This window comes from Habropoda laboriosa, unplaced genomic scaffold (assembly GCF_001263275.1).
Source record: "Habropoda laboriosa isolate 0110345459 unplaced genomic scaffold, ASM126327v1 scaffold527, whole genome shotgun sequence".
NCBI classification, from domain to species: domain Eukaryota; kingdom Metazoa; phylum Arthropoda; class Insecta; order Hymenoptera; family Apidae; genus Habropoda; species Habropoda laboriosa.
Window position 1 is genome coordinate 262664 of NW_017100643.1, and position 14025 is coordinate 276688.

Here is a 14025-nt window from a genome sequence, read left to right on the forward strand (position 1 = left end):
CCCAGAAAATGGTCACCTGAATTTTACGAATTTTTCGTTTTCATAATATATTTGATATTACACAATTCTTTCGCTCTCGCTCTAACTCTCGTTCTTCCTTTCTCTCACCTCACACTATTTTTATTACGGTGTTCTCTCTCTCCCGCGCTCTTTCACTCTTTAAAATTTGGAAAATCTTTACTCGCATTTAATAAATTCGAACTTATTATTTGCCACGTCAAACACGCGCAGATAAAGCGCCAGGCACTTGTAGATATAAGGAAGATTTATACAATGTTTTTTATCCGGTGGGATGTCGAATTTCATTGTTCACAGTTTGTAGGACGGACGACATTGTTCTAATAATGTTATTATTACTTCAATAACGGGTATTTGTTGTTTCCTTCTTTGTAAATTATTTCTGCAAAACGAATAAATAAGTCACATATTTTATATCACGATCGTAGAATAGTTACTTTTTTAGAATGTAATCACTCGTCGATGGCTTTACGAATAAACTTTATTTGAAAATAAATTATAAGCTTAAATTGTAAAAGCATTCAAGCGAATGAATTTGATGAACATTTCTTTGTGTAATGTCAAACCTAAATTATAATGTGATGTAAAATAAACACGCACATGCTACTATGTATTTGAATAATTTACAAAACAATATGTGAATGGTAATCTACTTTTAATTTACAAAAATTTATATTCTTTCAAATGAAAACAAATATACCAATTAATGTATATTTAAAGTAACATTAAATTAACATACATGTAAAATGATATTGAAGGGACAAATCGTTATTGTAAAAATGTGTATTAGACAAACAAGATTTTATGATACACAATTTTTAGAAATAAAGATTTTATCACCAGATACCATCGGCAATCGTACAAACATTAATACCGAGACATACTTTTTTTGGATTTGTATTTGTCTAAAATACAACAGGTACAGTAGCATTTGAATGTTTCTTTCATTTTTACACTTTTGTTAATATAAAAAGCTTGAAACTAAAATGATCCTCGTGCAATATGAAATGATAAGATTGGATAAAATTACAAAATTAGCAAATTTCGATTGATTTGCTTAAAATGTTTGGAACTGTTTGAAAATAAATGGTCGCTGTTGAGATTTCGCTACAATTGGCATTCTCTATGGACTTTGCCACTATAAATTCTGCTATCACGATTACACTACTCCTGTCGTGTACACTACTAATGTCACTCTATAAACCAATCATAGTTTAGACGCGTCTCAACGTCGCTTTGTAACAATATTTCAATTTATTCATTTGTAATTTTGATATCTTTTCTCATAGTTCTACATCCGCGATACTCGTTACATGCAACACGCTGCTTCTCCAGAACTAACAAAATTAAAATATTTCTTGGAAAATTGTACGTTAAACGTTCATCAAAAATTAGAATGTATCACTGCAATGAATCGATACAAAAGTAAATGCAATTTTCATTTCCAACGATTAATTACATACGATACTTGATCCTACTTAAACAATGAAAGTATAAGATTTGGTAACTTAAAATTGAAATGAACAATTTATACTCCTTTAATATCTTATCAATGTGCAAATATTTGTCAATGATGCATTATAAAGCGCAATCAAACGTACCGATTATTTTGAAGAATATAGTATAAGTATATATAAACATCTTACAAACATTTTTCAAAGATACTTTTACTATAAGTTTCCGTTAAAGAAATTTGCATCACTTTTGTATTAACAAAATTGATGATAATAATAAACGAAAAAGTATTGATCGTTAATATAAATACGAAACTTGGCAAATTATCGATATTTCTGTTAACAATAGAATGAAAGTCGTCCGAGAGACTTCCTACAAACAGCAAACGTATCCTCGTTACAATTTACATTGTTAAAATCACGAAGTTGCATAAACCTTTCCTTACAATAATTAAAGTGTTCGAGCTCGCTGATACGAAGGGGTTAAGAGAGCTCGTGCTTTAACATACAGCAACACAATAGAAGGTGTGCAAACATCCTCTGAGATCACTGATGAAGAAGCCCATGTAGACAAGAAATCAGAGCACGCTCGACAAGAAATTACACACGTTAGCTTAGCCTATAAAGCGTTACTTTTACAGTTGGCTAATTATTATCATCATTAACGTTCATTGTTACTCGATATCCCCTTATCTCAATATGCTTATTCGTGCGGTATTGATTCATAGGTACAACACATTCGCATTTCGAAACGGAATTAACTAAACAGCCCTATAGTTATGATATTATATCATGAAGCTCAGATTAATAATATTCATTGGGAACGCCATCACTGATTTCGTTCGAAGTTCTGACATTCTTAAAGCTGACATTTTTGACATCTATTTCCTTAAGCGCTTTCGCACGTGTACCTTTAGTGCTTAAGTGAAGTAAACTTATGCTACAATAAATTCTTGACGCTCTCGCAAAGAAATTTTTCTCTCATGCTTGCAAAACAGCTAACGGATAATGGTAGAAATTCCATTGGAATAGCAAACAAAAACCATTGTAAAAATATCGTAAAACTTCTTTACCTATCATATAGAAACTATTGAATCTCCTTTTTTTTCTCTTTGTATGTGTAAATACACAGCAATGAACACAAGTACTGACGCAGGCAACATTTTATTACTGAATTATTTGTCAAAAAATATCACCAACCTTCTTACAAGTCTATGAATTAAATATATAAGCTATGAACGTTAATATAGTAAATATGTCGCGAGATGTTTTTCTCAAAATAAAAGTATCAGCATGTATAAAGCAAACCTAATCTTTTAAATTTTCAAAATTAAATATTTCAAATGTTATATCTAAACAAGTTCCAAATTAATCTCTAATTGTCACAGTTAAACGATCAATTTATCAAAAATATCAGAAAGAACGCAAAAAGTGAACACGAAAAACAAAAAACAGAAATTTAGCTTATATTTCAAGAGTACCGCTTTACAATAAAAAGAGTAAACAACTTACTGAATAGGAAAATATAGAAAATGTTTCAGGATATAGTCATCCTTAAAAATTCACTGATAGAGAAAACTTGTTAATATAGTAAGTAAAAAATCTAAATTATAAATTACTTCTCGAAAAACAGCTGTAATATTAAAAGATAAGTAAATAATGTGGAGCTGTGTCTTTTAGCAATCCAAAGAGTGCTTAAAATGCTAGGTATAATTCCAGAGTTGAAAATTGAGTTACAAATCCTGTACTAGTAAAATCAAAAAAAAGAAAATCAAAATTTCAGAACAATATGCATAAAAATATCGAATTCAAAATATTTTCAATATGACAGACGCATGTTACATTGTTATAATCAGTATATCATAATCGTAATTAGGCTTGTAAACTATTGTTTTAACGATAAAAAATGAACATACTGAAACAACAGTATGAAAGTTTATAAACTTTCCTTTTGTAAAATTATTTCTATTGAAAATACTCACTACAAACAAAGTTTGAGAACATGTATGGGAAAACTAAATTTGAAAAAGAATTGAGATTTCTAACACAATAACGGGCTAAAATATACAGCTTACATTGTTTTTAATGTACCATATTACCGACACCTTTGGTCTGAATTAGATTAGTACTTGGAGAAAAATATTGATATGATAAAACAATGCTAGAAGCAATTTTACAAAAATGATATATAACAAGCTCAGAAATGACAAGACTAATACTTTTGTTTCGGTGCAACTATCTCTCGGTATAAATTTTACTATTTTTCTTTGCACAACTTAACATTTGTAGTTTATTACAAGTATAATTTAAACGAATAAGAAAGAAATAATGATATTTTCCGTAATTATATACAGTTCTATAAGAAAAAGTTGTCTGTCCCAATACTTTTGTTCATTACTCTATATACAAGTTTCGATTCTCCCAAAACCTTATTGTATTTCCAGTTATTTGCACTTCCTAGAAGTCGACCAATATCCGTTTAACATTGACAGATCGTATTAAAATTCTTAATACATTTTCTTTTTTTTTAATTTTAAGCCTAAATAGAATTCATCGAAAATCATAATATTGCAACGTCAAGGTCTTTGGTGGCGCTTTGCGAGTCACTTACAAACGCTAAAACAAAGGATCGCAATTTACCTACGAAATTTTGTGCAAAGAAGGTATTACAGTGGAATTGATGATGAATTAATATTAATACTGTAAAATCATTTAATAGACATTCAATCGTATCAGTAATTCATGATTTATCGAAATCGATTCACTTAATCTTCATATTAAGTTTACCGATGAACGCCACTTAAAAACACTGACGGTTACGACCTTTTGGGAATAATAGACATCTTTTTTTAAAGATGAGGCAACTTATTAATTACGAAAATTGATCATTTATAAATACAATTAATTACAATGTAACTTGTAAAGCTTTTCGAAATACAAGGATATTTATCGGCATTTTACACCTGGAATTGTTGCATAATTCATATGTATTCTTTGCACGCAGCATTTGTTAACAAATGCAAATCGCTTCATCTTCACATATGCATATATATGTATACATTATGTATACATATACATATATAATATATATAATATAGGTATACAAATATAAATTATTTGCCTTATTTTAAAATGTCTGGGACTCATGGTAGGAAGTAAACTCTTCTGCTTTCTGAATAGACCCGGTTATTTTATTACACACTAAGTAAAGTTCATTTCATAAACCCGTTTCTTCGAAGGTTTTTTTTTTTAAATTGCTTCATGGTTTTTTTATTGTGTTAGGTACAAGTTTACGACGCGCTGGTGTACGTTTGTGTTATCAAAACTGAATATTCAACCGATTTTTTTTCTTTCAATTCAAACTGTTGTATCAAATTAAAAGAATCACTAAACAATGTATAACTAATATCTTAATTCATCGTGTTAAACTGAAAATTACAAAAATCTTTGTAAGAATTACAAAGATTGCCCACCGAGCATTAATTACTAAATGGGAAAATGATTTATGGATAAGTTACTGAGGTATATTTACAAATGGAGGCTAGTTCTTAATCAGGCACAGGAAAATATCAAATACCATCGTAAACTTTTAAGAAAGAAATCTCATCATACGATGAATGAAAATGACACTTCTACTTTATCTTTCAATTTTGGTATTTACTTGCATCCTGATTATACAGGATGTTAAACAAAGGTTGTACCGAATATTAAAAGCATGAAGTGCTTATTAAAATAACCAAAAAATGTTTAATAAACATGAATTCAAAATTATTTATTTCAAAGTAATAAAAGGTTTCATTTAATCGAATGTTTATAAATGTTTATGAATGTTAATGTCTACAACAAATATGCACCATTTTTTTAAATAGAGGATTAAGCAAATTTCGTAAAAAATTGTATACTTTAAAAATCACAGACCTTTCTTTTATTTTGTGATAACTTATCTAATCATTATTTTAATTCCAATATCTTAGAAACTGGTACACAATATGCTACACTTTGTAAACTGCCTCATAAAAACCAATCGAACAATAAAATGTCTTATAATTTTGAAACAAATAATTTTGAAACACATGTTTATTAAACCCTTTTTTGTTTATTTTAACAAGTATTACCACTACGTAACCTTAAAATTTGGCAGAACCATTTTTGAACACCCTGTATGTATGCTGCTTTCTGCAGCACTTCGATTGACTTAAATCTAATAGATCTGTATGGCCTCATTACGATCCAAATAGATTCGTAATTCACTAATAATTAAACTTTTCACGTTCGACATTTTGGTTCCTTCACACCCTTAGTAACGTGAATAATAATTTTTTTAATCTTCTCGTTGATTGAGACTTGCCATTTTTTCTACTTTGTGTACTGATTTTACTACTTGCATATACTTATCCGCTGCTTTCAATTATTTGGAACTGATTTAATCACTGAACTATCGCTGCGAACGTTCAAAGATCATACTCCAACCTTTACATATGCTCAAATCATATTTAACAAGTTACCTAATCTGTCACGAAGTCAGAAACTAGGTATTAAATGTTACAACTGTAAGTGGTATCCTACATTAGACTTAAATTTATAACTAGAATAAATATTATTGATAGATTAAGGTCCTTTTCATACTTTCCGAGATAATATTAACATTATATCACTTGTAAATCTAAAATTAGAACCATTAATACACAAAGTTCTGCAAACTCCAAGAGCTATCTTGCACCACTATTTTCCAAATAGCAATATCAATATTAATAATGTTTTGAAATAAATTGTTTTATTTTCCCATATTTTAATCAAATTTAAGACTTGAGCATGACATTTATATTTAGATGTCCTTTTATGAATTAGGTCCTAGATTAAATAAAATTTATAGAACCCAATTAATTACTTTTTTTTTAAACATGTAATAACGTGGTATTTAGTTGTTATTAATACTGTTTTGCTGAAGAAAATAAAGCTATAATTAAAGAATTATACGTGTTATATTCAGAAGAAAATTATCTAAAATTTCACTAGTGTATTAACGATTCTAACGATACACAATAAACAATTTGTGGGTACGGCATCGGTACACTTATACACTTCATTACCCTACCTATTGCCCCTATGTTGTAGTTGTTGCGAAGCTTTTAATACAAGCATTATGTCGGTTAAGATTATTGTTCCATTTAAATAGGTTCCATTTACATGTAAATCATGAATGAAGAATTTCTTAGAATAAAAATTCCAGGACCTTAAGATTTGCATTATATAACAAATAAAACATAACTTATCCTAATAATGTCACATATTTCTGATCTATTTTGCAATTACTAAATTACCCCTATTCTATTTTTATTTAAATAACTTTTTGCATCCATAGGGCTTCATTATCAGCCCAGATCTAATGCCATATAGATTCAACTTAAAAATAGTTGTTTTGCCTGAAGAGATGTTTCATATTTTAAACACCAGATAAAAGGTAAGTATTTGTTTACCTTCGTCAAAATGTTTATGTCAATGTGTAGTTGATATGAATAAGGTACTACCACAGTTCAAGCTACACCATAATTCTCGTTCCACATGCAAAGAATGTCAGTGAAACTAAAATAAATCGAGTAAAACATATGCATCCCTGGAGTTTCGATTAATAATATTAAATTCTTTAAGGTAATATACTACACTTTTATGCAATAATAATTCAATGATATAAAATCATTTTATTAACTATAAAGAATAATTTTTAATCATATATGATTAATTTCAAGTCGTTACTAGTCACGTGAAAAATTCTTGATTTGCTTTTGTTCAGGCCAATGTTTTAAGTCTCTTAAACAATCCCAAAAATGACATTAGATTTAGACTCATTGAAATTCATGCCATATAAAAGATATTATTTTGCAAATGTGGCATAATGTTTTTTACAGCACTAAACACATTACATAACACTGTGTTTTATCAACTCGCCACAACTTTGGATTTTATTACAGATTCTTAACTTACTTTGGCCATTGACTCGGAGACCTTGACAATAAACATTTACAAATCTTTTATTCATTTGCATCTCCCTAGCGACAATTCATTACTTGATGTGGCCAAATTTTTTAATGCTTATGATAAATATGATAGATACGACAAATATATTTGTAAAGAATCATAGTCTCATGAGCATAATAACAAATATGTTTAACGCGTTCGCTGTCATCAGAAAATCGGTAGCACGCTGGGCAATACATTCTGCATCCCATATGCTGCGTCGATGGCAGCGAACGTGTTAATCATGAAAATAGTACATGCCAATATTTTATCGTCGCATGATTTATAAGTCTACAATTTTTGTACAAAAAAGTGGCTGATTCAAATGATAATTACACATAAACAACAAGATAACAATTTCGCAAGAGCGATTTCTATAATCATGAATTTATGTTGTATCGTGCTATTTTTTGTATCCTACAAATGCTAGAGGTAATTCAACCTCTAAAAAAATAAGCGTAATATGTACCGCAGGTGATTTGTTTCATAAATTGTTCGTTTATGTGGTCTTTATTGCGAAACAACCTATCAGTCAAGCTGCGTCAATCTAAAACATGATTAACTAAAAGCATCTCTTTTAAAACCTACTCACTAGAATTTTTAGAAAATCTGCCCAAAACCTAGTCAACAATACAAGTATATTAAATAGGACATTAAAAAAGAGAAAGAAACGGAGCTTAATATAACATTGTTCGGCCTACCTTAGGTATTGGACAGACTTGTTTGATTATAAAAGTAAGCAAAAAAATTGACCACTCAAGAAGATTGTCTAGCATTTAAGTAGTCTAGAAATATCCACGTGCAAGATATGATGATTATCATTTTGTGGTATTAGTTGCATGTGTATAAGAAAAGTTCAAAGAAGAATTATGCAAAGTACATAACCCGTTTTGTGTTTGCATGAACTGTGATAGCTCTTGCCATTGCACCTGGTGTTCTGTCTTCACTGCAGCCAGATTGATGAGATCCTTCTCCACTGAAATGCATACGTTAACGAAAATATTAAAAATATTATAAAAAACAAGTAAACTATGTATGAAAATTAATTAGAAATATATTACAGATAAATTTAAGCAAAATAGGTATTGCCATACAGTGTATCCCATTTAACTGGAAACGCACGAATATCTCGCAAACCGTTGAAGATATGAAAAAATTGTTATTATGAAAGTTGTTTAATATGAAGGAGGACATTGAGTGCTATAAATATTTTTTTGTATGAAATTGAAGAGATTTCAAGGTCAACTTAATTTTTTAAACAGATGCTATACATCTTTATTCATAATACGATAACGTTTGTTAAGACGAGTGCAACGGTGTGCCGCATAAGTTCATTTAATACAGTAGAAGGTCATAAACACAGCACCCGAACAGACACTTTAGCAGATACTGAATGGTCTAATTCGTGTCCGTAACACGATCACATAGAATTCAGCTTGTTGACGACTTGCGATTCGCGTTGACCTGACTCCTTGAGATCTTACTAATTTATGATCTTCTCTGCATTTAATAATCTTATACGGCACATCGTCGTATTCGTCTTAATAAACGCTATCATATTATGAATAAAGATATATAGTATCCCATGTAAAAAAATTAATTGGATGAAATCTCTTCAATTTCATACAAAAAAAAAAAAAAAAAAAACTATTTACATTGCGCAATCCCCCTCCAACTTTCATGATAACAATATTTTCATATCGTCAACGGTCTACGAGATTCGTGCCTTTCCAGTTAAACGGAACACGCTGTATAATTTCCCTGGAATAATATGATGACGTTATAGTCGATCCTTAAATTTTTACATATGGTTGATATACAGGGTGGAGACAAACTCTTAGTATAATCGAACTAGAAAGTAATTCCTCGTGAAAAATTAAATTGAAATACACAATAAATTTTTTTCAACTGAAACTTAGTTTTTGAGAAAATCAAATTTGAAAGATTGTTCCAAGGCCACGTGTACTCTTTGTTAAAACATGGTTCATTTTTTCAGAAACTATTACACATTTCTATTCGTGTGTATATATATTAATACCATTTCGCATGCACGAGAAATCAGAAACTATCAAAACTTATGTATCACATCTTTGCTTAGGACAGCAACAACAATATTTACAACAATTTCTGAGACAACTACCTGTCACAGTTTTTTGAATCTTGCTACTTGTAAAATAAGTTTGATGATCTTTAAACTCGATAACGTTTATATAAACTTTTTACAAACAGTACCTTTGCTAAATACACACGGGCTCACGCCATACATATTTATAATTTATAATTACAAGCATTCAACCCCTTGAGCTCGGAAAACACTTTCACTCTCGTAGGAACATAGTCAGATGTTTAAAAGTTGTAAACTTGCTGATTACACTCTTAAAACTTAGAGATCGCCCGATTCTAACAGAAGTTGATTATTATACGGATGAGATATACGGATTAATACTATTGAATCATATAACAATTTCGAATAAACAGTGTGTATTGACTGTATTTTTGCTTTTAGAAAAAATATCTCTGTTTAAATTAAATAAACTTGAATCTATACAAAATGCTATATACATATAAATCAGAGATCATGGCTTTGAACGTGTATGGAAGATACACGTGCACACGTATTTTAATTCCTGTAATTTTTAATATAATATATGGATACCCGAGTATTTAAGTATATATACTGGAGTAATTTGCGAAAACAAAAATGACTTCACAAATTGTCAGGTTGCAGATAACAATAACAAATTTCAACCTGATACACGGGAACAGAGATTAAAAAAAAAAAAAAAAGAGATAAATACACGTGAAATAGAAATCTTGAAATACACGGGTACTCGTGTAGTAAAAATTGCACGGATTGTAGTACGGTTACGTTTAAAACACGTGTACATAAATGCATACATGTATTTAAATACACGTGAAATAGAGACTTTTAATATAAATCCCTTTATCCATTATTATTTATACTTTTTTTTCTATTTTTTGACAATATAATATTTAAATATTAAATCCTTTTGCACTTGCTATAAATTTACATTTTATACTTGAAACATAAAATTATGGATATAAAATTTTACTTACCTATCATGCTCTTTTTCTACCAAGTGATACCTGGCTCGGAATGCTACGAGATGAGCATAATATGCTGGTGCAGGTATACTAACAGATCTTGTACACCTGACATATGTATGACATAGTTGATAAGTAAGAGATTGTAATTCATCACTATCAAAGTGATTATCATCCCATAGTACATGATAATGTGATGGTCGAGACGTGCCCTATAATATGTATAAATGCAATATGTAATATATAATAAATTTCACAAAAAATAATTAAATAAAGAGTTTTAAGTTTACCTGAATACCTTGATGACTACACAAATAAAAGTCAAATTCAGTTGGATGCGTTATGCAAACATCAACTGTTGTACCTGCTGGTATGTTTCCACTTTTGCCACTTTGATCTCTTTTCTCAGCACAGAATAAGCGAGTATGATGTCGCTTCTGTACTACAACAAATGTTATTCCAGGTCTGTAGTCAGCTTCAAGTTTAATACAAGCTTCTCGAATAGCAGTTAATTCATGTTGCAAAACATGTAAAAACTGGCCTTCTGAGACACCATCCCGATAAAGAATTATCCTGAGTGGTTTATACCCTCCGGTACTTTTATAAAACATAAGAAGAAGTTCCCTTAAAAAGAAAAAATATATCATAATTACTATCTAAAAGTAATATATATATATATACACACACAGGGTGGGACAATAACTATGTCCACCTTGAATATTGCCATTATTTGTAATAATATGAAAAAATGTTATATATAAAACTTGCACGGTATAGAAGGGGACATATTGTGATATAAACATTTTTTGCTTGAGTGGAGGTATAGAGAAGATTTCAAGATCATCTCTATTTTTTTAAACAGAATGTTACGTTTTTTTTATCGCGATGTGATAGTAGGTGTTGAGACGACTTCAGCAAGCTAGCATTGAAGGTCATGCAAGGTCAAAAGTGGTAGTAAAATAAACTTTCTTACATCACAGGAGATGTTCGAAGTGGTGACCGTTTGCGTGAATGCAAAGTTGCAATCTTCGTATCGCTGCATCACGTGCATGTCTCATCGTCTTTGAACTTATTCTAGCACATGCTGTATTTCATAGATCCTCACTTTCATGTAAACGAATGGTCTTGTAACATTGTTTATGTTGTGACAATACATCGCGTGTAGCTAGAAATGTAAACATCCCGGCAGTTCGTAATATTAACATGACATATCGATAGTCAGTTTCAATCGATTGGTAAATCAAGTAGCAGTGTGACCATCCAAAAGAAGTTTTCTTCTGAAGAGCAAGTGGATATGATCCTTATTTATGGAGAAATGCGACAAAATTCTATAAGAGCTCAAGTCTTGTATGCTGAACGATATCCAAACCGTACACATCCTTCGCACCGAACATTTCAAAGATTGTACAAAAAATTGAAAGAAACCGGAAATTTAGGTACACGTAAGAGCAGTCGTCGTAAAAGAGCAACTGATGAAGCAAATGAAGTTGGCGTTCTTGCAATTGTAACTCATATCCCGTAGAGTAATTCCCGACAGATTGAACGTGAGTCAGCTATCAGTAGGAGGAGTGTCCTACGAATCCTTGCACGGAATAAATTTCTCTCCATCAAGACTTACACGGTACGGATTTTATGAATCGTGTCGTATTTTGTCAGTGGGCTCTACATAAAATACAGATGAATGAAACATTTGTTTCTTCAATACTGTTCACTGATGAAGCTACGTTTACTAACCATGGAAATCTCAATTTGTATAATATGCATTACTGGAGTATCGATAATCCACACTGGTTACGACAAGTTGAGCATCAACAACAATGGTTAGTTAATGTGTGATGTGGAATAGTTGGTGATCAAATAATCGGACCGCATTTTATCGACAGAAATCTTACTGACGAACGATATGAACACTTTATACGAAGTAAATTTGGGACTTTATTAGAAAATGTACCACTAAACGTTCACCAAATGATGTGGTTACAGCACGACGGATGTCCAGCACATTATGCTCGGAGAGTAAGAGATGCACTTAACGAACTTCACCCTAATCGATGGATAGGACGTGGAGGATTAGTTTCTTGTCCAGCTCGCTCTCCACACTTAACTCCATTAGATTTTTTTCTCTGGGGAGCATTGAAAAACGTTGTTTATCAAGAAGTACCCACTATGCCAGAAAATATGAAACAACGGGTAATTACAGCATATGCTAGAATAAGTTCAAAGACGATGAGACATGCACGTGATGCAGCGATACGAAGATTGCAACTTTGCATTCACGCAAACGGTCAGCACTTCGAACATCTCCCGTAATGTAAGTAAGTTTATTTTACTACCACATTTGACCTTGCATGACCTTCAATGCTAGCTTGCTGAAGTCGTCTCAACACCGACTATCACATCGCGATAAAAAGAAACATAGCATTCTGTTTAAAAAAAATAGAGATGATCTTGAAATCTCGTCTATACCTCCACTCACGCAAAAAATGTTTATATCACAATATGTCCCCCTCTATACCGAGCAAGTTTTATATATAACATTTTTTCATATTATTACAAATAACGGCAATATTCAAGGTGTACATAGTTATTGCCTCACCGCTGTATATATAAACTTTTTTATGTTTACATATGTAAGAACAAGAGCTATTTTAATCTACAAATAACTTTATCTGGTAAAGTATTATATGTTGAATTAAAAAAAAAATAAATAGGGTACTTTTTAAAACATTCTGAGACGAATGTTAATTATTACAAAGTATCAATAACGAATCATCAATTTTCTTTTAACAAATTCTACCTTTTTTTTGTTTTCGATTTAGCATAAAAAAAGGAGTATAAAGAAATCTTTCCAATTATGTCTTACATTATATTATTATATAATAGAACATATTTGAGTTTGAATGGTTTTTTAACATTAAAGTAGCTTATCCTTCTTTTGTCTACATTTTATACTGTTTTAAATTGTAAAACTTATTTATTTAAAAGTTTTTTAACTATGAAACATGTATTGTCGTTAATTCCTCTTCGTTTGTATTGAAAAAAAAAGAAACAAAAGTTGTATATAACAATTTTCATTCATGTAATTCTAAAATTTTCTGTCAAATTCTTGAAGATATATGTATGTGCTTATAATTTTAAGTTCAATATATCATTTAAAAAAATATATTTGAAAATTAAAAGCACAATCTATAATACTTTATAATATTGAGAATGTCTCCTTCAATGTGGCTATTAAAAATACTCGTAATTACAAAGTGTTCTAAAGTTTTCATTTTACTTTTGCTATGAAAAAAATGTTTAAATTGATTTTATATTTTAAATCCACCTCAAAGACTTCTTAATTGTTCAAAACTTACATTTGATGGTCAATTTTGCAATAATGAAACTTAAATAAATCTTTTAAAACTTTATGTATAGAAACAAAATCTTCTAGATCTGTTAGTAGAAGCTGCAATAAAAGACAAACTTAGAT

General features: G+C 30.2%; 1 protein-coding gene across 1 annotated transcript in view; it reads right to left on the reverse strand.

Annotated features, from left to right (window-relative positions):
- Positions 1-8268: 8268 nt before the first annotated feature.
- The window catches only part of LOC108576800 (protein argonaute-2-like), a 10762-nt gene continuing 5005 nt past the window's right edge, over positions 8269-14025 (reverse strand). Inside the window, exons 4-6 of the mRNA XM_017939860.1 lie at positions 10844-11177; positions 10566-10765; positions 8269-8463 (exon numbers count right to left, since the gene is read on the reverse strand). Of these exons, the coding sequence (XP_017795349.1) occupies positions 8355-8463; positions 10566-10765; positions 10844-11177 (643 nt within the window). The 3' untranslated portion in view covers positions 8269-8354. The remainder of the gene's footprint in view (positions 8464-10565; positions 10766-10843; positions 11178-14025) is intronic.